General features: G+C 48.1%; 1 protein-coding gene across 1 annotated transcript in view; it reads left to right on the forward strand.

The window, feature by feature from the left end:
• Positions 1–8,952: 8,952 nt before the first annotated feature.
• GAD1 (glutamate decarboxylase 1) overlaps positions 8,953–25,178 on the forward strand; it is a gene marked incomplete at both ends in the record, with an annotated part of 30,151 nt that continues 13,925 nt past the window's right edge. The window contains 6 exons of the mRNA XM_082001510.1: positions 8,953–9,022; positions 10,738–10,800; positions 15,909–16,067; positions 16,702–16,944; positions 19,468–19,558; positions 24,200–24,312. Of these exons, the coding sequence (XP_081857636.1) occupies positions 8,953–9,022; positions 10,738–10,800; positions 15,909–16,067; positions 16,702–16,944; positions 19,468–19,558; positions 24,200–24,312 (739 nt within the window). The remainder of the gene's footprint in view (positions 9,023–10,737; positions 10,801–15,908; positions 16,068–16,701; positions 16,945–19,467; positions 19,559–24,199; positions 24,313–25,178) is intronic.

Raw genomic sequence — 25,178 nt, forward strand, 5'->3', positions numbered from 1 at the left:
AAATTATTAACCTCTTTGAGGTTGTGGTTCCTGAATTACTAATATTCATTTTAGTGTCCATATCATTCAACTCCTATTGCTTGTTTTTTAATTTGGAGATTTTTCTAAGAGAGAACAATTTGCTCAAGACCTAAATGAATTCATATTCATGCTTTTAAAAATCACAGGGAAAAATCATAGACTGGGAGTCATTCTTCCTACTTTATAAATATGCTGTTTTTTCTGGACTGACATTAAAACTTTAAAATTATTCAGATATGGTCTTGAGAGTCAAATTCCTTTTTAGTAGAGAATCTTAAGAATAGATCGTATATATAAACTCAAGATGGTTTACATTTTGTGCTAATATCTTCTGCCATTTTTAATGCAGACATCTATGTGGAATGTCTGCCATATGTATTACCTCAAATCAGTTGGTGTCCACATGGTGAGGTCTAAGTGAACCATGTTATAATGCTGAAAGAAATAGATAATAAGCTAAGTGTTTTTAAAAGTTTGGATATAAATTGGCTGGCATGCCTGTAAAAATGTATGCATCTAACTCAACAGATAATGCAACTCTTTTTCTTTAAAATTATGAAAAAATACTTTGATTATGCCATGCTACTGCAGGTAAGGCTTGAACCCAGCTCTTACTGTATTTACAGTTTATTTTTTAAAAATAGTAAGAATTTTATTGTACAAAACCTTAAGTTATATGGGGATGTAGAATTGGACTGAGTGTAATCACATTCAGTAAAGTCAACTAATGAAAACCAGACATTATAGTATTTTTTCATGTAATTTTAAGGGTTTATTTTCCTTTTACCTCAGTGTAAGAAAAAACTCTGTTTACCAATTATGTGTCTAAATGTTATTGAATAAATGCTTTGTGCGTTCTTTTTCATATCAAAAATAAATGCTCAAATAATAATGAGACTGTCTAGGTTTACAAGTCTTGGAGAAATAATTGTTTAATATTTTCATGCTTAGATAGATGTGCCTATATAAGAAAACTTCCATGGGTTTCTTATTGCCTTTAGCTGCTGTGGTTTCTCTGTGTTGTGTTATTTTTCTTTCAGTAATTCCTGATGCAGATCTGTTCGGGTAAATGTGCCAGAGAAGTTGCTTATTGAATACTTGTGACTCTTAACAGGCTTTAGTTTTGCAGTGTCTGTTTCTTTGACGGATGTGAAACCACAGATCATTGAGATAATTTATTTTACTTGAAGAGATCTTCCTGTGTTGCAGAGGTGTCTTTGCAGTTCTCCAGCACTTCATATTGGTACAAGGTACAATGTCTCTGTATCTCAGTGGCATTTAAAGGTCATTCCTGGAGTCCCTGTCATTACTAGACAATTCTTGTTCTTCATGTTTCTTGTAGAGAATTACTGCAAAGTGAAAAAGAAGGATAATTGGGGGGGGGGGTTTCTAATGACTTTAAAAATGAGCATGTCATTTGGCTTCACAGTCCCATGCTCATGAAAAAGAAGAGGTACAGGTGTCAGTACTCAGAAAGTGGCCCTCTGAGAAAGGGGAGTGCTTAAGGTGCTCTGAAGTTCGAACGATTAGCATAGCTATTTTCTTGTTATCTTCATACAGTGTCCATAGCTGAGACTAGGAGAAGCTCACATACTGTTGCTGAGGAATTGGACAGAAAAACAGGAGCAAAGACAAATGGACTAATTATGGAGGGACTCTGAAGGGCTCCGAAGTTTTACTGAAACGAATTCTGGTTAATCAAAATTAGGCACCTGTAGGGAGGATCAACCTAGTGACTCCAATAATGATAGATTATTTTGCGTAACTGAAACTGAATATGCAAAGCATGGTAAAGAGATTTTTACCTCTTCAGCTGAAAGCATTGAAGGCTTTTACTGATGCTTTTCAGGGCTTCTCAGGACTGTCTGGGAAGTAGACTTTTTTTAAAAACAGTTAGTCTTTACCTTCATTTTTAAGGAAATGTAGTTAATTAAATATCTTTGATCTCACTTCTTATGTCTAATGACAAAAGTTATAAATATAACTGTAAAACATAAAACTAATTTTCACTCTCCGCTGAATTATTTTTTTAAACCTCATTTGTAAACACTTGTTTCTTGGTCTTTTGAGTGGTTGAAATTGATCAAATAGCTTCTGAAAGGACTTTGCATCTTTTGTGGGTTTTTTTGGTTTAAAATTTGCATTTTCAAACTGGCTGTTGACCAACAAACATTTTAAAGTAGCAGATCAATCTATAATGTGTACTAGAACAAGAATTTCTTAAAACTCTTGGCAGTTATCCTTCACTCACCTAGATTCCATGCTGTATGTGTCTTGAGGAAGTGCCTATTCACTTGCAAATAAATACAGTAATTTTTTTAACAGGTTAAAAAACAGTAACCAGAATACAGTCATACCAGTCTTTCTTACTGCAGACTGCAATCTGTTGCAGCGCTTTATACAGCCTGCCTCTAGCAAGCAATGGACACGTTAATATGTGAAGGCATTGAGGGCTAATTTACACTGATACGCAAGCCAGATTCCAGGTCTACCATTTCAGATATCAGAGGGGGAAATTCTGGACTCTTTTCCATCCTAGAAAAGATCCCTAAAGCCTTTGTACTGAATTTTCTGTGAAGGAAGAGGCCAGAGGAACTACATCTCTAACTCAAAGCTTTTCTGTATGGCATGAATAGCATGAGCCTGGATATCTGTCAAATCAGAATTGTGGCTAGCTCACCTTGCCTTCAGTGTAGTTTAGTTTAGACTTCTGTTTAAAGAGATTATTAATCTCTGAAGAGAAAAGATGACTGGTAGAATAATGCTGAGGAGTGAAGTCCCAGGTTGGTGTTCTCTCATTGTAGTTGGAGAGGAGTGCAAGTAGCCTTGTTACCTGTCCTGTAAGGAACAGGGCTGTCGGAAACCAGACCACTCTCCATTGTACTCTCCTGAATCCTTTCCCACACATTTGCCTTAATCCCTTGCAATCATTAAGTAACCCTTAAGATTATAAAGAGAGAGGTTATGTTTGATTCATTGTTCAGAGCAGTGCTGTTCTTTATCTGATGTGCATAGACTTTAAAAAACTTTGTTGTGGCTGAATATGAACTGTTAAAGATAGCATGGCTAAGTTATGTCTCCTGTTCTAGGGCTGAGTTGCTAATACAACCCCAGATGACAGCAGCTCTGCTTTTCCCTGTGGTCATCTTCTTCCAGCACGGCTATCAAAATGCCAGCAAGAGGAATCAAGAGCATTAGGTAAATGTGGGCTTGCAGAGAAGTTTTGAAGGGCCAAAGTAGAGGACAGGACATAACAGGAGGACAGAACACAACATAAGTAGACCTGAATATGTGTCTGTAACATGACAACACTAATCTGATTTTCCGCCTGGGAGCCAATGTCTTCAATTTGAATCACCTTTTTCCTGATCTGGGAGAAGTGTTTTTTCCTTAAAATTGCCCCACATAATCCTCGATACTAATACTGAAAAGAGAGGTGTGTGTAACAGCTGACAGCTTTGCTTAAAGCTCATGCACTCCTCCATTACCTCAAAATAGGAATCTGTTTATTGTGAGAGTGCTAATGAAATCTGCTCAGGGAATATGAACTACTCAGTCAAACAGAGAGAAAGAAGGTTTTTTCTTAACTGCCCCTCTGTTTTCTCTGGTGGATAAACTCTGTATCTAACTTCTTGGAGTACAGTGTGCCAATTGTCCATTTTTGTAGCTGTTCATATCATCCTTCATCCTGTTTGTGTTTCTGTGCTATGTTTTCACCTGGTTACAAAATTTAGGTACTGGTTTTCTGCTTAAACCACTTTCATTTCAATCAGGTGTACTTAACCTTCCTTTTTGGTTAAGTTTTTAATTTCAATTTCTGTAATATTGTAGCTAAAAAGAAACCAGAAGGGTAAAGAGTTTCAAGTATGGTGCTACAGAAGGCCTACAGTTTCACTAGTACTGACAATTATTCAGGGTGAACTGACAAACTCATCAAGGCAAAACCTGACTTATCCACCCCAGGTAAAGGGGGGGGGGGAAGAAAAAGAAAAAAGGCACCTAGTTATGCACATAACTGCAATGATCCTGAAAACTTTTGAGACTTTCTTGAAGCCCCATACCTGAGACTGAGTTACGATCTGAGAAGTGTTTTTTAAAAGTAGCAGAAAAGCCCATTTTTCTTGTTTCCTGAGGATTATTTATCAAATATGCTTAACTTAAATAGATCATTATTAAAAAATCCCAGAGTCCAGCTCTCCAAATTCATTCTGATATTGGAGAGCCAAACTGCATTATCTGTTGCAGAAGCATGACTGAAATTACTGAATGTTCTCATTGTAAACTGATGCCCTCCAATGGGATAAAAAGATATAATTCAGTGAGACATGTAACAATTATAACAACATATCACAAGGGGAAAATCCAGGCATTACCTGTCTTGGCTCTACAGGGTTATTGGGGTAGGTGAGAAAAAAAAATTATTTCAAACACAGGGTAAAGAGCTGCAATTCCCTAAAATTGGTAGAGAGTGGGCTTACTGAGTATACTATCACTTTTGTAATCTTTTTTCATGCTATGATCACAGTTCCCCAACTTAAGTAATTTTGTTTCATCCATCTAGATAAATAAGATTTTCTGCTGGATTTTATTTTGTTAGTTTGGAAGTAAGGAGGTTCTTCGCTTACTTCCATGTTTGCTTGGGGGTATTGAGAGTTGGGATTTGCTGCTGCTATTGTTTCAGGATGTGGGTTGTTCTTTGGGATGTTTTTCAGATGAAGCAGATCAAAATGGACAACAACACGTGCCAGCATGGATCAGGAAGGGGACATCCTGAAACAAAAAGCCACAAAGTATGTACAACAATGTGCTTCAGATTAGACTTCTCTAAATGCCCTTCATCACAGCAGTGCCGAATATTCTATCTGGCAGCTTATCTTGAGCTGTCTTTGAAATTTGAGTGATGGACATGATCCTTAAATATGGGACAGTTGGGTACATCAGTGACTGACGGGTCATAAAACCCAAAGTAAACATATTGCTCACCTTCAATACATTTTTATCAAATGCCATAAAACAGCAGAAGTTATCTGTAGAATAGGAGTTTAAATCCGCAGTCTTCACCAAATTTCCATTTGTATAATTTTCTGGGCAGGGCCAAATAATTAGAGCTATAGTTGGGGGCTCCAACCTGCAGAGAGATTCTCTGTAACCTGTGCTTACAGTACACTCGAGCAATAGCCGAGACGGAAAGAGAAAATAGCAGAGAGAGGTGGGCAGAAAGCTCAGGCAGCACAGCTGGAGGTGAAGGCTTTGAGCGCTCTCACTGAAACCGGTACCTCGCTGTGTGGCCCCGCCTGGGCATCTACATTTGGCGAGGGTGTTTCAAAGGTCTCAGCTGGTATGGCAAGCACCGAATGATGTCTCCAGAGCTGGAGTGGTTTGGCTTTAGGTCGGATTTGTAAGAGGGTCCGTTGCAAACGAGAGTTACCAAGCGTTTCCTTGCGTGGTGTATACAGCCGCGCCGTAGGGGAGCGACGGGGAGACCTCCCGCTCCTCCTGTCGCCTCCGGGGCAAGGACGAGGAGACTTGTCAGCGCAGGCTACGAGCCCCGCCCGCGCAGGCGGGGAGCCGCCGCAGCCGCCCCGGGGCGGGCCCTGTGCAGGCCGGCTTTGCCGAGGGTCAGCGCTTGAGATACAGCACCATCTAGCGGGCAGGCGGGGCGGGGGGGCGGTGCCGCGCTCGGTGGGGTTTGGTTTCGACATTTTCCTGCCCCTGCCCGCCCGGCAGCGAGGCGGGCCGCGTATTCGCCCGGGGCCGTGGCCCCTGGCCGTGCCGCTGACCGCGCCGTGCCGGGACGGGCCGCCTTTGGCGGGGCGGGGCGGCCCGCCGGGGGCGGGGCGGCCGCTGTCCTCGGTGCTGAGCGGAGCGGAGGGGCGGGGGGCGCCGCGCCGTCCGGAGCACCGAGGTGCCAGAACGATTCATACTTCCAGCGTGCCGCGAAAAGCCCGTTGGTCTGCATAGTCTGGCTCCTTCCCCGGGCGGGACTCAGCTTCTCCTTATGTAAATATTGATGTTAAAACATGTCTATTTACTCCAGACACACGCACTTCTGGAAGGCCAGAGGGGAAGGAATGAGCGCACACGCTGTGTGTCTGCCGGGCACGGTCCCAGCCGGGTCGCGCCTTGCAGTGACTGATGGCTTAGGAGGTCGTTGCGTGATCTTTCGTTGACTCTTTGCACAGCAATCCTGCCACGATTTCCTATGAATGTTTGTTTGCCTTTATAAAGACAATTAGCTACAGTTTCGTTATTATTTCTGACGCTCTGCACTGAGCAAAAGATAGCCGGGAATAGATGGGAAAAGACCATGTCAGCTAGGGCTGTTAATACCTTTAAAGCTATGTTTAAAAGCTGGCTTTTGTGCTGTCCGTGTTTTCGTTACGCGGCCAGTTCCTAGACAGTAGGCGCGCTCGGCAAAGCAATCCTCGTGGCTACTTAACGCTGTCAGTCGGCCGGTCTCCTTTCTAAAAAGGGCTTGTAAGTTTTTGCTCTTCCCTCGAGTCCTTCAGGAAGGACATGTCCCCGCTGCTCGTTGCGCTGCCCAGCACCTCCCGCACGGGATGAAATTCTCTGGCTCCGTCGGGCTGATTTCACCCCTCCCCTCTCATTGCAGAGTCCTCCCAGCCCCTTACGTGCCATCTTTGTGAGAAAGGCTTGATTTAGCCATGTGCGTAGCTACCGCGACGTGCTGAAATGTAGGACGGCGGTCATCACCTCAAAGCGTCGGCGAAGCATGTTCGGGGTGCGAACTGGAGAAACACAGATTTGGGGTGGTCGGGGGTAAAAAAAGAAAAAAAGTCCTGATGTTTATCGGTTTAGCAAACGGCTGTCTGGTATGAAATCGTAATCTAACGGCCGCACTGAGGGCAAGTCGCGGAAATCCAGCTGCTACCCTGTGGCCGGGGAGGCGAGGAGAGCGGCGCTGCCCGTGCCGCTGCCACCCTCTGGCGGGAAGCGGGGCGGAGGGCGCTGCTGGCGCCAGCGGGGCTCGGCGACCCCTCAGCATGGCCAGGGGGGTGGCTTTGCCAAGCTGCAATTGACACGGACCCCGCCTGGCTCACTCGTGGCCCGCAACCGAGCGCCGGGGCCGCAGGGACTGTCCGAGCGGGAGTCGGGCCCGTCGCCGCGGCCCGTACGCTGATGCTCTGCCGCCTGTTAGCACAGCCGGCAACCTCGGGGCAAACCAGCGCGACCTAGGGAAAGCCTCTGCCCGCACAAGGGACTCGCAAGGCAGAAACCTCCCGCCTCTGGGGTGCTGCCCTCGCCGCTGCTCGGCAGCCCCACCCGCCGCGGCAGCCAGCCCCGCCGCCCTGGGGCGAAGCGTACCGGCGGCGGTACGCGGGGGCCGGGTGGGCCGCCCCTCCCCGCCCCAGCCGGCCGCCCCGGCGGTCCCCAGCCCCCGCGCGGAGCGGCGCGAAGGGGGTGGCGGCAGCCCTGTGACTCATGCCTGCGTCGAAGCAGATCAACCGGCGGTTCAGGCTTTTAAAAAAGCAAATCCGAGCACTTCTGGAAAAAAAGGTCATCTCGCATTAAATTCCGCGGCGCGATTGGTATTCCGACGTCGTTTCTGGCAGAGTTTATAAGCGGCGGGTCGCTCCCAGGCTGGAGTCGCCCTGCCTGTCTGGACTCTGGCAGTAAGAGTGTCCGCGCCCCCTCGGTAAGTCTCCTCTAAACAGCATCCTATTTTTTCAAATCTTTGGGAATCTCTTTCGGGATCTGGAGCTTTTTTTTTTTTTTTCCCCTAAAATTGATTTTGGTCGCCGTCGTACCTATAGAGGGATAACGGGTATTTTGAGACAGCCAGCGCCTTAGACGTTGTCTTAACCTGTTACTTCACTTCCAGGCATTGTCTAGAGAATCTTTTCTGCTTTATAGTCGTTTTCTTTTTTCCTCTTAAAAGAATGAAATACGCGTTTTCTATTGAAATCATTGATCCGTTGCGTTTACACGCGGGCGTAAATCCGCCCGGTAGTGGAAATGAATCGGTTGCTACCCACTTGAAAAACGCGGCTAACAAAGAAAGCGTTCGTTCGTTACCGCGACCTTCATTTTCTTTACAAGGGGAATAAAATAAATGGCAGGTAGCCGTGGGGACAAAGAGACGAGCGGGGCACTGACCCGGCAATTCTCGATCAGCGACCCTGTATTGGTTATCGGAGCGCCGTGTCCGCCAGGAAGGAGCTGAAGATCTGGCGAGGAGCGAGGGCTGGTCCAGCACCTTCCTTCCCCAAGACATGCCTTCTCCTGCCTCTTGTGCCGCCACAGCGAGCGCGGGAGAGCGCTGGTTACTGCTGGAGCACGTCCTGGTCCCGATCTGCTGAGGCGTGTGCGTGCAAATACACATGCGTGTGGCGCCTGCCACTGGACTTGGGCAAAACGCATCTTTGTGGTGGAAGGGGTCTATCCGTCCGTCTCTCCCGAACACTTAGCCTGGCGTGCCTTTGGGCTCGGCTGATAACGCACAGAGACGTTAGGGATTGTAGGTCATTTGGGCTTGTAATTTCGAAGGCCACTTTGCACGTTGGTTTCCATTTGACGCGAGACACATAATTGCCCTGCTCAGCGGCCACCGATGTGATTGCGATAGACTTCATGCTCTGCTAAACCCGTCAGTCAGGCGCGGTGGCTAGCACCTCGGCATCCAGCGAAGGGGCGATTTCGCTCTTCAGCTTGTCGAGGCACCTTCCCGGCGCTCCGCTTGTGCCTGGCTCGCGGCCCCTGCCCGTCCTGCCGCCGCCCCGAGACCCGCGCGGCTCGGGCGGGGCGGCGGACTGCCGCCCGCCGGCGTCCGGACGGGACTCCGGTGCGATTCTCCCGGAGACCAGACCACTAAACCTGCGTTTTCTTCCTTCCAGCAAATTCCTTGCTGCCCAGCCCTCAGAGGAATATCGGAGGAAACCCGGCTCCGAGGACTGGGGCTTTGCTGAAGGGATGGCTTCCTCCGCTCCCTCGTCCTCCAACGACGCTCCGGACCCCACCCCAACTAATTTACGACCCACAAGTAGGTTTTATTATTTTCCTCGTTTAAAGTATTTTGGAGGCTTTCTCCACCTAGGCTTGAAAAGACTAATTTCGAAACGAAACGATAAATCCGTGAAGCCCTGTTCCGCACCGTTAAGCAAGGTGCGGAAAGTGCTCTACACAAAGAAACCATCTTCCTGGTGGGAGCGGGAGGGGTCGGTCCGTGGCGAATAAAAAGCTTAGAGGAAAAGCCCGCCTCAGCGGCCAGGGCTGCCTTTATCTTGCAGCCGCATTTGAGGGATTTAGACAGTAAACTGAACCCCCAGATGGCCAAAAAACCGGGGTGTTGTGAGGGCCGTAGAGATAAAGAACCCGTTAAAGGGCGAAGTTTTACCAGAGGCTTAAAGCGGGTGCCCCCCCTTACATTTTATAAATGCTAATGCCGCAGCTTCCTTTCAGCCTACGCTGAAGCCTGTAATCAAGCGAAATTTGGATGCTAATTGTAGCTTTTCAAAGCCTTGTATTCCTAATTGCTCTGAATTCGCCTTGAGTTATTGAGGTGTGAGTGGGAAGCAGAGGCTGCTGCAGGTGGATAGAGAATCAGTTTATAGCCCTGCCAGGCAATTCAGACTGTCGCCTACCGAAAATAAATTAAAAAGAGGCTGGATGCTATAAAGCAGCAGAGACAAAGAACGGGCAACAGTAAGAAATGAAAGGTTGTCAGGCACAGCAAAGCGGGGAATAGCTTTTACCCTGAAAGGGCTACGAGGCACGAGCATCAGAGTCATTACTGTCATTATTCTGCAGCTGGAAGGAACGAGGGAGGGGGGAGAACGGCAGCACCGGGGCTCGTTCCAGGTGGGGCTGACAGGCTCTGTTGCCTTCGGCTGAGGTGTCATACGCAGAAATCGAATTAACTGACAACGCGGCTAAAAATGAGATAACCTCTGCCGGCAGCACCCCGTCCTGCCCGCCTGGGGCCCTCCGCCTGCCGGCACAGGCAGCGCCCCCGCCGAGAGGGCTCCTCCGCCCGGCCGGCAGCGCTGGGGCGCTTCGCCCGCGCCTGCCTCCCCGAGGGCCCGGCCGCTGCCCGAGCTGCCCCGCTGAGCCGCCCCCTGTCCCGGCCCCTCTGCCGCCTTCTCCCTTCACGCCCCAACGCCACCCCGGCCCCCTCAGCACCGCCCCCCGGACGCCCCCTGCGCCTGCCGCGACCGCCATGTCCTGGGGTGCGCAGGGCCCGCGGGCGAAGGGCTGGCGGCCCCGGGGCCGCCATGTAGTGGGCCGGCCGGGCCCGTCCAGTCCCGGCAGAGCTGCGGGACACAGGGCTGCTCCGGGGCAGGGTCCGGGCCGGGAGCGCCCCTACTGCGGCCGTCGGCAGCCCGTCAGTCCGGCCGAGGCTTAGTCATGCAAGCCCGATCATCTAGTCAAATACTATTTTTCACCCAATTAATTCCTGAACTCTTTTGTGACCCCATTTCACGCCACTTTATTTTAAGCTGCCACTTCCCTGGCGCCCCGCCAGTAACTTATTAGATGTCCGGGTCCCGGGTGCCGTTCCCTGTCCTCTCAGCGGGCTAGCTTGTCACCTCGCTGTCACCCGAGCCTCGGCTGCCCAGCACGCTCCGGGAAGCAGCCGTTCCCCCCGGCCCTCACGGGGCAGGGGGCGCGGGGGGGCTGTGCCGCGGGCCGGGAGGCGGGCGGAGGCGGCCGGGGAGACCCGCCGCCCCAGGGGAACCTCTCTGCCCTCTCTTCCAGCTTACGACTCGTGGTGCGGCGTGGCTCACGGGTGCACCAGGAAGATCGGGCTGAAGATATGCGGTAAGTCCGCCCATGCCTCGCCGTGCGACACCCCACACACCCACGCGTCCCGCCGGGGCCTCGGGCCCTCGCGCGGCGGGTCCACACCAGCACCGCCCCCCCGGGCGGCGGCCTCGGGCGCCCCCTTTCGGCCGCGCGGCGGCCCCTCGCCGCGGCCGCGTCCTCGCCGCTGACACCGGCCGCCGTGCTCTCCCGTGGATTTGCGTTGTCCCAGGCGTTGTCCAGCGTGGGAGGGACGGCTGCGGGCCCCGCCGCCCTCCTGCCGTAAACGGGCGTGTGGACGCGCCGGCCGCCCCCGGCGTGGGGAGCGCAGGGCCCGCGGGGAGCCCGGCGGGGAACGAGCGCGATGGGGGGGTGAGGTTGGCCGCCTCTCACTGTCTGAAATTTTTCAACCTTATCTGACTGGAAAATACGGATCTCCTGGGGGGAAAAGATTAACGAGAGCCTTATTAAAGAGCAATTCGTCAGCTTGCTGTGCTGGTAAGATAGCGCTGGCAGCCAGTCAGCACGCAGGCACATGAAATGCGGGAAGGGAAACAAATGCACAGCCAGATCGCAACGTTACAGCAAGAGATTCATTTGCAGATAACGAGCTGTCCTCCTTCTCCAGATTTCTTAGTAGCGCCTTTGCTTTCGCAGACAAACAGTCAAATCTTCATTTTCTGATGAGGAGAATCGTTCAGCTTAACCCGTGCCCCTTATGAATAGAAATTATTTCCCATTTTCCCCAGCTATCTCTTTTGGGAGGCGTGGGCGATTATTTCGTGGGAGAAACGAGCCTTTTTTCAAAGCAAAGATAAATGTAAACCTCTTGCCCTACTTGCCCGAGTCGAAGCTCATTCGCTAAACGTTTTGTTACATGGAAATTTGGACTGGAAAAGAATCGCGGTGCGAATGTTTTTGCGTGTCTGTTAGAGATTTCATTGGTACCCGCAGGCGACATTAACGAGTAGTCGCTTAGTTCTATAAAAATAGCTCCTGATCTGGGTTTAATGGACCGATTCCCTACCAGTCCCTTCAGTGGCTAGAGCGATGGGCTTTTTCATCATCATTTTAATTTAGCCCGGCAAGCAGAACTGATAAAGTAACGCACCGTTAGGCTTTTGCCATGTTGCTAGACTACCGGGGTTACAGAGGGACATCGCAGCTTCTCTCAAATGAGACCAAATACACTTAAAATGAAATACCCCACCATTTTGGGTTTGAGAAAGGCAACGAGAGTGTGGTAGAGGCTTTGTGAAAGGAGTTCAAAACAAGCAGGGCTGCTGTATTTTTGGCTCGGGTTTGGTGCTCGGTTTTCCTTTTCTAGCTCTTTTCTGTTTTACACGAAAAATACACCCTGAATAGTGCCGGTGATTCAGATTGCTACCACTGTTTTTGCTCGTATGAGCCCTCCCACTTGCATTTAACACCTTCACAAAAGCAAAGACGGAAGGTTGTCTTTGGTAAATATATAGAGTGAAGTATTAAGGTTGCCAAGAATCCTAATTAAACATGCTAAACAAGTTGACGTTTGATTATTACAGACGATGTCCCCTCGCCCTTACCTTTCACAGGACACGGTTCCACACCGTAAATATTGTGCAGTCACAAAGCTATAGTAAACCAGGCGCCTCGGCATTGTTCTTTCTGTGTGTATTACACAGAAATCAATTAATTTTGAATGCAAACCTTAGATAAGGGTTGAGCTCAGAGAAAAGGCAGGTCTTGAACAACGAGTCGGTTCTTCCACTTGTGTTGTATATTGCGTGTTTGACATTTTCAGTCATTACGTATCCCGGATGTATATGTAATTTCTTCTCAAACAACTGACCGGTTTAAGGATTAGCTCTTTTCCTTTCTGCTTGAAAGCCACCGCCTGAGGAGAGCTCTGCCGGTGCCACACCCCCACGCTCTTCGTCTCTGCACATATCCACTTAAAAAAAGGGAACGTGTTTTAAAGCGGTTTAATGAACTGTCACGGCGAGCGAAGTACGGGCAGATTTTCCCCTGTATCTGGAGTTGCATGCTACGCCTTTCACTCCCACCCCGGCAATTATTATCGCTGCTGGGACCGAGCCTGCATCAGTGGAAATAACTCGACGTAGTAAAACCGCTCATGTGCTTCTTCAGGTGTTCGGCCCCGGCCGGCCGATGCTTGCCAGCCCAGCCGGCAACGCGGGAGGGTGGCATCTCAACAGCAGCCGTGTGAGCTAGAAACCCGTAGCTCGTCTCCGGAGCGAGTGAGGTTTGTGTTGCCCAGTCACCGGCGCGCATCGACACGCGGCTGGGGCCCGGCCGGTCTGTCTCCACCTCGGAAGCTGAGGTCCCCGCAAGGGGGTCACAGGCCTGCCTTGTGCGAGGCCTGGTGTGACATCACGGCGGATTTGGGGTCACCTTTGGGGACCGAGGAACTCCCGCGCCAGTCCGGTCTTATTCGGCCTTTTAAAAACCTGGTCTCTCAAAGCGCGTCGGTGAAAAGACCGGTCAGCGGAGCACCTGCGGGAGGTACCCGCTGCTGGGAAGGGCCGCGCTCCCCGCCGCGGCAGGACGCTTTCCTGCGCTGCTGCTTGTGCGATCTCTCCGACACCGACCTCACTTCTCACGTAGGACACAGCTGAAAGGTTCGCTACAGCCACGGCGCGGAAGGAGCCCCCGAGGGCTGGCCGCAGCCCGGGGCGCGGGTCGGCGCGCGGGAGCGTCCCACCCCTCCCGGGGCAGAGGCTCGCGGAACGAGAGGGTGCGGCGGCCCCAAAGCGGGGGCTGCCTCTGCCCCGCTGGGCTCTCCCACCTCCTTGAGATACTGCCGTGGCCGAGGGACCTGGGCGGACGACACATTATCTACAACCGACTGAGCCGATGCCGGGCGGCAGCAAGTTCCTCCCTTCGGGGCTTTTTTCTGTTTGTTTGTTGTTTTTTTTTTTAATCTCCGCCCTCCAGACGCCCCACGCGTGGCCGCGCAGCCCCGCGGGCCCCACGCGGCGCACGCTGACAGGCCCCATGCGAAGCCGCTCCGAGCCCCAGCTGATCCCTGCCGCCTGCGCTCGCTGCCGCCGGCTTCGGCAGATAATAACGGGGCCGCGTGCACCCGCGGGGAAGAAGAACGGCCGCCAAGCCGTTTGGGCAAGGGGTAAGCTCCGTGCCCCCGGCGTGCTGTCACCGCCGCCTCCCTGGCGCAGCTCTGATTAGGCCAGACCCTTCAGCGAGGCCCCGGCCTCTCTGAGCGGCAACCGCAGCCTTTCTCGGTTAGCGGAGCGCCGCCTCCGAGGGCCTGCAGGTCCTCTCGGTTAGAGGAGCGCCGGTTGTGCGGCGGGGAGCGCGGCTCTACGGGAGGCTGCTGCTCTTGCAGGCGCCTCTTCTCACCTAACTCTTCCCACTGAGCATCGCCACCCAGAGCCTAGAAGAAAGGCAAGTGGGGAAAATAGAGCAAAATGAAGCCACAGGACCTGGCGAAAGAGAATCGCTCCGGAATTCAGTCTAGACTTCCGTATCGGCTGCTCCAGCTAATGAGCGGGCTAACAGTTGCAGGAGCTACTGATCGCCGCAAGGACCTTTAAAAGCAGTAACAACAAAACTAAAAAAAAAAAAGTTCGATGCTGGACGGCTCCTCGTAACTTATGCACGAAGAGAGATTCCCATAAACAGTATTTTTCTCGTATGACTCGTATTCCTAGAAGCATCATAGAAAGAAACTAATTAGTAGAAGACCAATATTAAAAGGCAAAATGTGAAGTGTTCACTGAAAGGATGGGCTAGACAAACCTGCCTGCGAACAACCCTCCTGGGGACTCGTTTGGGTGCCCGACTGAGGCAGAAGGGCCTGTCGGCCGGGGCCCATATTTTCGGTAGCTCTTCCGGGACTGCCAGGCTGGCAGCAGGGTTGGAGGCACAGGTACCGTGCCGGGGGCCATTTCGCCCAGCGGCTCTGTGTCACTCCCTTTTCTCCGTATGGAGACCCAGCCCCCGGGGACTGCCCGAGCCGCAGGGAGCCCGGGCGGGCCGGCGGTGGGCGAACGGCAGGAGAAGCCCGCAGTCCTGGTTCGCCGCCGGGTCCCCGGAGAGCGGGGACGCACGGCCGGGAAGCGGAGGGCGTTGGAGAGAAGCGGCGTCGGGTGACGTCGGTGAGCGTCGCTTTTCCTCCCGCCGAAGTCCTTCTCTCTGGCGGGCGTCCAAGCGTTGGTTTCAATTGTTACTTGTGTTAAAAGAAAAGGAAGAAAAAAGGAGGCCGGCGCTGCCATGCTCTCTCCTCCAGACATACAGGCACGCTTGCTGCAGCCTGGGAGGTCAAAATGCGTTGCCTATGTGTGTTTTAGCGGGCATGGATTTAGTGGCTCAAATCCTGAAAATGAATTGTTCTCTCTGCCTTGCTAAAGCAGATGGGTCTCGTTACTGGGCACGGGGCCTGCCTGGCGCCCACCGCCATAATTCTTGGGGCGAGGGGATTTATTACTGCCGTTGCACATCACAACAGCAGTTGGAATCAGGTCCTGGGTGCCAGGGCTGTGCCTCCAGTGAGAGCAGAGCTCCTAGAGAGCCCGGGGATGATTAGTGTTAGTATCAAAGCATCTTTTCAGGTGGAAAATACGCATCTTCTGGACACGTGCTGGTAAGAGGAAGGTGAGGTTGATGAGTGCTACCGGTGTCCTTAGAGCACCAGTGCTCTCAGGATGGCTGCTCCGGAATGGCTGCTTGTTCTCATGCCTTTTGTGCGTGAGAGCACCACGAGGAGAACTGAAAGTGGCCCTGATTTTAATCATACATCATTGCCCCTGTCTGCTAGGTCCATAAACTTCGCCTGCAGGCTGAAATAGCATTGACTCATCCTGAACTCTCTTCTGGTGGCTGATTACTGAAGTGGAATCTGTCTGATCGACTTAATAAGAATTTACCACTGCACTAAATGACAAAAATTTGTTTTTTGCATGGCTGGGCTTTTGCAGTTGATGGCATTTTGAGCTCTCCCTCCTAGAGGCAAATAATCCACATAAATACTCTTATTCCTGACCTTATTAGTCAGATCCAGAGCCAACACCACTTTGAACTGTTGTCTAGAGAGCTGTTTTACATATATCTAAACATGTTGGGAAGTGAGAAAACTCTGACTTGTGCACCTTGCAATAACAACGTAGGGTTCCTGCAAAGAACCAACAGCCTGGAAGACAAGGGCCGGATTGTCAACTCCCTGAAGGAGAGGCAGTCCTCCAAGAGCCTGCTGGTGTGCGAGAACAGCGAGAAGGAATCCAGGTTCCGGCGCACTGAGACAGACTTCTCCAATTTGTATGCCAGAGGTAAATGCCCTTTACAGCTTCTGCTTGCTCCAGCTCGGACACATCCCTCAGCAGTCTGCCCTGACCTTCCTTGGCAGTGCAGCCACATTCAGGATGCTCTGTGTGTGTGTGTGAGCCACACTGATGCATACAAGCTTCCTGAAATGCTATTTTACATACTTTGGGCTGATCCCCTACAGCACAGCTCCCACCATTCCTCCGAAGTCACTCCAGATCCAGCCCCTGGGAGGAGAGTAATTTTGTAATTTGTTTCCTCCTCAGTAAAATAGCAATGAAACGGTCTGTGATCAGTGGCGAAAGGAAATCAGACCCTTTGCAAGGATGGGGGAGCATTGAGGGAGAAGGGCAGGTGTGGGTTTGGGGTGCTCTTGGCCCCCAGGAGGTGAGTGCCTCACACAGCATTTATAGTGCAGGGCATGCTCTTGGCTGGGGTGCTTCAGAGGTGCCCCCACTGTTCCCCTGGGCAACCTGGGCTCGCCCTTCTCCACTGGGCAAGGGTTTCACTTGCCAGGGAGCGAACAGGGCAGCATGGGGCAGTGGCTTTCTGGTCCTGGGAGTGCTGCAGGCAGCTGGGGCTGGTTCATCTCCACCTCTCGCTCCCAAAGCAGGTGCTGACAGCTGGTTTGCCCCACAGATTTGCTGCCTGCCAAGAATGGTGAGGAGCAGACCATGCAGTTCCTGCTGGAGGTCGTGGACATTCTCCTCAGCTATGTGCGGAAGACATTTGACAGATCCACCAAAGTGCTGGACTTCCACCACCCACACCAGCTCCTGGAGGGCATGGAGGGCTTCAACCTGGAGCTCTCGGACAACCCTGAGTCCCTGGAGCAGATCCTGGTGGACTGCCGGGACACACTGAAATACGGAGTGAGGACAGGTAGGTTCTTGCATACTACTCTGGAGAGTCCCTCCTGGGGTTTTTCTCTGTCCCACAGTGAAGGGAGCAGGCTTGAGCCCATGGAGGTAAGCCCACACCCTCGACTCCGTGTTCCTGGAGGCTCCGCTCCAGGCCTGTCTGCGGGCGCTGGAAGTGGCTCTGCTCAGAAACTTCAGTTCTTGATGCTCCATCCATCCCCAGCAGGCAGGGCTCGATGCTGTTTGCAGTGCCCAGAAACAAGTTTTTAAGACGTAGTCTCTTTCACTTGATGAAATGCGAGCTGTCTGTATCTCCAGGGAGCAATATCATTAGGTAAATGAGGGCATAAATGACACTGAATTTGCAGTTTTTCTTCTTTATGTTCACCAGACATTTAATGAAAAAAGAGACTGAAATCCTAGGAATCGTCAATAAAGGAACCCTGTGGATTTCAGCCCATTACCCAGGAGCCCCGCTTATCCAGGTCCTTCTGAATCGGATAGAAATGCCCGTTTGTAATCACTTCTTTTACTGGGTGAGCTGTAGCCACGCTCTATGGCAAAGTCTGGGCACTTTCAGGCTCTTTGGCCTGAAATGTTTTACACCTGTATCAGCAGAAGGCTCAGCTGGCAGCAAGTCCTGACTGCTGTATATACCCCGGCAGGTCAGAACTGGAGCAATAACGGAGCAGGGGCTGCATCTCCCCTCCCCAGGGCTGCTGAGCTTTGCTCGGCGAGCAGCCCTCTCCTGCCCGGTGAGGACAGGTTGCTGCTTTCTGTGCTGTTTGGTTACGCAGCTGTGAAAACCCAACACAGCGCGTTCAGGGAACAAAATCTTGAGCCGGTTTGCTGTCTTTTCCCATTTACGTGGTGGTTTGATTTATTCAAGGCTGTCAGGGGAATATTTTGATTTTGTGCCCTTAATCAAAGGGGAACGTATTTCACTCCCAGACCCGTGGGTTGTTGAAGAGGTGGCCAGCAGCCAAGCCAGAGTCCCTGCCGCCTGCATGCTTGCACCGTTATTCAGGTATTGATGCGCCAGGATGTCGAGCAATCTCTTCCCCTGGTCCCCACCTCCCCTGGAGCTTTTGCAAGAGCGGCAGGACCTGTTCCCGGGAGCTGAGATGCAGACACCAGCTCTGTGCAAAGCAGTACCTGCTGCAGCTTTAAAGAGCTGCTCGGGACACACGCCCTGGCTTCCCGGACCCCGAGGGCTCACCTTCCCTCTCCAGACGAAGCTCCCTTTAAAGACAGCGGGGCTGTATCTGCAGCCCAGCCGCAGGAGTCCGCAGGCTCGCTGACAGCTCTTAAAAGAACTTCCCAAACCGTGTGTCATGGCAAGGGAGAGAAGTACTGATGTGCAAAGCAAATAGCTAAACCAGGGTGATATTTCTGGGCCACCGCCCTGAGCCTCTTGGCCCCCCGGGGCGGGAGCAGCCCGCTCGCTTCGCCTCCGTGCTCCCCCAGTTTCCGTGGCAGCCTCGTCTTTAGCGCGTGCCGAGACGTGGCAGCGCCGACGGGCTCACGCCTCCGAAAGGATCCCCCCGACACCGCTCGGAGTCCCGTCGCAGGCGTTTCATTTATTTCTTTACGTCAAGAGTGCTGATGTTCCCCGTGTTGAGCCAAACGCGACGTGACAGGGTCCCTCCGGGCGTCCAGCGCTGACCTCCCTCTCGGGCTGGGCTGTCCCCAGTGTGTTAGCTGCACGTCCGTTTCCCAGAGAGTGGGGAGAAGGGCTAAATCATGACACCTTCCCCCTCCCCACAAAGTCCGTCATCATTTGTTAGCAGTGTCGTCTCTTCCTGCTAGAAAAGCAGAGCCCCGGCAGACGGGCTTATTGCGTAGCAAAGTTGTTACCGCTGAAATACAGGAATATGACCGACTTCGGTTTGATAGCAAAGCCTTTGTTTCTGAGGTGATCCCTAGCTTTTAAGCCCCGTGGGGGAAAGGCCGGTGCGGAGGGGCTCCCGGCGGGCTGCCGGCGCCCCGCTGCAGCTGCCCCGCCGCGCGGGGAGTTCTCCCGCAGAGACGCCCCGCGAAACGCCGCTCCCGTGGCCGTGCAGCTCTCCCGCACCCCTCCCATGTTCCTGCGGCCTCATTACAAGCGGATGAGCCTTCCTGTCTCCCTCCATTCAAATGCAAATGGCCCCAGCACCTGCGGGTTGTCGCTGCCGAGCGGTCACAGCGCGGCGGAGGTGGGGGGCTCTGGAGGGGGGCCGGCCCGAGCCCTTGCACAGAGGTGTTTTACAGGCTCGGTCGGCTCTGAGGCTCGCTTTTAATTTAAGCGGCAATGGTTCCGTGCAGGAGCGGCCTCTAAAGCGGGTTTTCAAGTTTGTAACAAGCCATCCATGGATGTTGCTTAACGGTCTCCCCATGAGCAGGACTTGCTTTGAAAACTTCGCTGCAAGTGTGTTACGAGTGCGCAACTACCGTTTGTGTCAGAATAGTTGGCCGGTTTAAGTGATTTAAGTTTGAAATGGTTTAAAATTGAAACCTGAGAGATACTGGTGGAGTTGTTCTGAGTTGCTCTCAATTCCCTTTCCAGGTCACCCTCGCTTTTTCAATCAGCTGTCCACAGGACTGGACATTATTGGCTTGGCTGGGGAGTGGCTGACATCAACGGCTAATACAAACATGTAAGCAGTGGCTTGTCGTCAGCGCCTGTGACTGGTGCTTAGAGGGGCTGCCATCTATCATGGCAGACATGTATTGTCATAGGCGTGTATAATTCTCTTCTTTAAATGCCGATTGCTGTGCCTTCAATAAAAGCATCTCATTTTTCTTAATGTGGCAGTAATACAGTGAAAATTATTATAGCTGAACAGTTTTACGTTTCTGATAAACAGAAATGCAGATATCCCAGAGCACATGGTAAGTAAAACATACTGATTCTAATATAATAGCAGGAAAATATTTTTATTCTCTTGGACCAATCTCCTTTATCTTTTCCCGATTTTTTTTTTTAAGCTTTGTCTCTAGGCTGAGTAATTCTGCACCAATCCATATATTAACACTGGAATGCAAAATATGTAAAACTTTATTATCTTTTCTCCTGTTGACTTCAGAGGTAGTAGGTTTGGGGCACCACCTTCTCCTGTCCATGTGCTGGTGTAGAAGTAGCTTCTGGGTGTCTTCAAAATGATTAAAAATGTAACATTGAAAATTAATTTGATGATAGTGAAGGAATTACTCAGTCTGAGAGTAATTCAAGTTGTGTGAAAATAAATAAATGGAAGTATGGAGAAAGTAAAATATTACTTCTAGAGCATATCAATGAGGAAACTTTTCCTAATTTTTCTTGACCTCAAAATTAATGAAAGCTAGATGTAAATGTAAGGTATTTTGTTGAGTTTTTGCAATAAAGAGTGTAATTAATGAAAAAAAAACAACCACCAAACAACAAAAAAATTCTAGCCAGTTTTTATTTGTATATCAATTTGCATATCATTTGGATGGGAGTCCAAATACTTGGCAGGTAACAGATTGCCTTCTGTTTTGGTCCTGTATTGGGTATCTTTTAACTCTAAAGCTACCTCTGTTTTGGGTAGTTTGTTACTAATTGACAGAACACAGGAAATGTATCTCCAGACTGGGAAATGAACAATATTTTCACTGGCCTATCCATTGAGTAAATGGTTCATTAAGTATAGCTGATTACTAGTAGCTCTGTGTAGCTATGTCTGGATTGTGACATTAGCAATAAAGAAAAATATACAAGGTGCTCGAGCCAAAATCAGCCTGCTCTTTGTAATAATTGTCTTCTCAATTAGTTCTCTGTTTGCTAAAATTTGGTATGAGACATTCAGATTTAAAAGCTGATTGGGAAGAAAACCAAGCAACATACATTTTAATCAGAAAACAAGTATGGCAAAGTGCTTTTTCTTTTGTTTTCACTACAATTAAAAGTGAAAACAAATTTGACTACATTGCTAAAATAAAAATTTGTTTAAACACTGTTCCTCTGTGACAAAGACATACTTCAGACAGTGTCACATTTGCAAGCCCCTTTTCCTTTGAGAAACTTCATTATCCTAGCTTACTTATCCTTTTGTAATCAGTGAAATTGCACAAATCTGATAGGACATAATAGAATTCAGCTGTGTGACAGACTGTGCTAGTATTATGAAATATTGCCATCATTATTAAGAACATAGCACTCAGTTCTGAAAGAATAACTCTTTTTTAAAATTAGGTTGCTTTTGCCTTTGTTTGGTTTTAAATTAAATTATTAAATAGCTAGTCCTGTAAAGCTAGTTTCTGATCAATTTATACTTTAAACAAGAACATATCTTGAAAATACTTCTCTGCAAGCATGAAAATTGAGTATCTGTTTGTTTGCATGAGGTTTAGCAAATGTAAAATAATACATTGCTCTCTCCTTTTTCAGTAAACCAAGGTCAACATGATGTGCTTTTAAATAACACAGTAATTGCAAGTAAGGTTAAAGCAAGATGTTTGTAAAATATGATTCAAAGAACCATCAGAGAAGGTTATTAAAAATAGCCACATCATCTCTGGGGAACATATTACTTGTTTTGAGCAGTGTTCCAGCACAGAAGAGCAAGTTCTGACCTTTACCTAGAAACCTTTCTAACCTATTTCAGCTACACAAGCATGTAATACATAAACAACACCGGATTATGGTAGGGAATGTTTTGCCATATTTTCTTTTTCATCTGTAAACAATACTTAAAATATTTGTGAACAATTAAAAAATAAGTGTTTTCTTTCACAAATGAGTTTTGACTGGCCAAAACATCTGTGCTCTCTTAAAATTTTAAATTGTCATTAGGAAATATTACTTAAATGTCACTGGGAAGATAATATATTAAATTAAACATAATAAGCTTCCCACATTGCCTTGTAAATAATATATCAATGTGCTATTCATAGCTCAATCTTACTAATTGTAAGATCTTTGGGGTGGAAATTTCAGAAGTTGCTGTTATTCATCCAGCTCTAGGGATCTCTAGTGCAGGGCATTCGCTCAACATGCAGCAGCCAGCTGAAGTTAGAAAGCGATAATATTATCTGGAAATTCTCTTTATGCCCACTGTTAGCCAAGACAAGAGAGTTACATTGGTATTTTCAGTATTATGCATTTATGCTTACGAAAATGTAACATAGAAACATGATGTAAAATGCTTTATGTTTATTCTCAGAATGCTTTTCACATACTAGCAAACAGGAAAAGAGGTAGCTAGAATGATTTGGCCTGAAAAAATGATTTGGCCTTTAAGCCTAAAGCAGAATTAAGTCAGGACTGGCCACTACCAAAAGACCCATTCATTTATTCTGTTTAGTAAAGAACTGAGACTTATGACTGTTTTAGTTAACTCATAGAAATATCTGTAAAGGATTTAACTGTACAAAAAGTCTAATTAGCATTTTTTGGACAGGAGATTGGTTCTAAAGTTGGACAGTTCCTTCCAAGACAAAAATGATTTCTGTGTTTAACTGAATTTTTCATTTAATACTGAATTTAACTGAATTTACGTTTAATACAAATAAGTGAACTTTAGCAAGATGTGATTTTAAAATAGTAGCTATCATCTAATGTAGCTGCACTGGCTTTATCATTTATAATCATCTGCAGTCTTATTTCTTTTTCAATCTTTGGACACTCAGAAAATAATTGCATAATAAAATAAATAAACACTATTTTACTTGGGTTTAAGTATATTCAAAATTCCCCATGTGAACACTTGCAATCTTGTATACAAAAAAACTTGCATAACATTATGTATTTTTTGTACAAGCCTTTAAGTCTTCTGGGAAGTATGTAGGGATTAGTGTAAAAGGTCTCAGGACAAAATTTAAAATGCATTTAAACTGGTGGAAAAAATCATATCGGCTTAAATGTATCCTGTATTAGGCTACAGTGATCTATACATTGCTGAGTTCCTGTTGACTTCAGTTGGTCATTCTGCCTAAATAAAGATTGGAATATATCCTAGACTTGCAGTGCTTAAAAACAAAATACCCCCCCCACACACACTGTTATGAGACATCAACTGGTTTATTAATTTTGTCTCTCTGTAAATACTGGCAGGACCCAAACTTAAGATCAGTGTGCAACTGTCGGTCTCTGACAGTTCTAAGGATAATAAAAGCAAAATAAGCAGTATTTTGGCTTCTGAAAATAGCAATTACAACAATTAAATTACAAATGCTGTTTAATCTTAAAGGAATGTTGTAAAAATAGCAGTGGTGTTTCTCTGATGGACTAAGGACACATAAGGATTGTAGAAAAAAATTAATATTTAACCTATCCAGTGTAGCTGTAAATAAAAGACAAGCTTTTCAGACATGTTCCCTTCTTCATACCACATGTCTTCTTAAAGTTTGCCATACCTATTCTCAAAATGTCATTTTAGTATTAGAGAGACAACACATACGTTTTGGTGAAATCATTCAAGTGGAAGGCATCAGTCGGATCCAAAGTGTCAGGTTGCCATATTCTTATAAATACCTTTGGAAATCATGGGTTGATTGTTTAGTTTCTTTATGCTTCCCTTTTCTTCCTTTTTTTTTTTTGTGTGTGTGTCCACAGCAAGCAGAATTTGTTTACAGCAGTAGCAATTTGTCCATGTACCTTGATCACCAAAAATGTGATCTGTCACTTTCCATCCACATATCTGTCTGTGACATCAGGGCATACCAGGCTATGCAGTGGTTTTTGCCCTCATTAAGCAGATACAATAGTTGACTGCTGACTTGTTTTTTTGTAATACATAATTAGAAAATCATCATTTATAATTACTCTTGACAGTTATTGATCTCATGGTATTGTAGAAATAAGTTGTCCTTGGAGATCATCAACAGAATAAATCCACATAATTAATTGTATTTAGACTTTGAAGCCCTGGCTCAATACTTCTAATTATGGTTGTGTTTAGCTCAGTGAAGTTCACTGTTTTCATAAGGATTTGGTTATATGTTACTCCACAAGTGTGAAATTGGCACTTTGGGAAACAAATGTTTTACAGTATGATCTTGTACATCAGTCTGCAGCACTATTATGGTGAGCATTAGATCTTATGTTGGTTATATAGAAAGTTGCAAATCAGCTAATACTGCAGTTTTTATTGACCAGTATTGTCTTCCTGAGAATTTTTGCTTGGGGAAATGCTGCAATATCAGAACCTCAATTTATAGGAAAACTTTTAGGAATCTTAAGCATTTTCACAAAGAATCATAGACTGGGAATTTATTGTGTGTTTTTACAATCTGTTTTTGACCTTGTTTTTTTGGTTTTGTTTGTTTTATCCATGCAGGTTTACCTATGAAATTGCACCTGTTTTTGTCCTCATGGAACAATTAACACTTCGAAAGATGAGAGAGATTATTGGATGGTCAAATAAAGATGGTGATGGAATATTCTCACCTGGTGAGTTTTTCCTCTCTCTTTTGGTGGTTTGACTTCAAAAGTTAAAATGAACATAAGGTTGTCTGATTGCCCACAATATCTGCAACACAAAACAACACATCAGATACTTAGAAGTAGGAATTTCCTATCTGAAATACATCCTTTGTTTAAGCATCCCACAAAAAAGTTGTGGAAAAAAAAATCTTTGAGTATGGCTGTGTATCATGTCTGGGCAACATTTTAATTACTACAAGCTCTGGTACATAGTCAGGCAGACTGTTTTTGCACTTCGTTTCTGGAGGTGCTCAGCAACTACAACTCCTGCTGACCAGTAGCTCCAGAGAATCATGTACTGACTTCCTTTATGGTCAGTGGGAATTTGGGCTCACAGTCAGCAAAAGACTTTCTGGGACATACTATCATAGAATCATGGAATCTTTGGGTTGGAAGGGACCTTTAAAGGTCATCTAGTCCAAGCCCCCTGCCATGAGCAGGGACATCTCAACTAGAGCAGGTTGCTCAGAGCCCCATCCAACCTGACCTTGAACGTTTCCAGGGATGAGGCATCTACCACCTCTCTGGGCAACCCGTGCCATTGTTTCACCACCCTCCTTGTGAAAAATTTCTTACTTCTATCTAGTTTACATCTCCACTCTTTGAGTTTAAAACCATCGCTCCTTGTCCTATCACTACAGGCCCTGCTAAAAATTTGTCACCATCTCTCTTATAAGCCTTCTTTAAATACTGTAAGGCTGCAATAAGGTCTCCCCGGATCCTTCCCTTCTCCAGGCTGAACAATCCCAACTCTCTCAGCCTGTCCTTATAGGAGAGGTGCTCCATCTCTCAGATCATTTTTGTGGCCCTCCTCTGCACCCTATCCAACAGGT

Source organism: Phaethon aethereus (assembly GCF_964289735.1).
Source record: "Phaethon aethereus genome assembly, chromosome: 6".
NCBI lineage: Eukaryota > Metazoa > Chordata > Aves > Phaethontiformes > Phaethontidae > Phaethon > Phaethon aethereus.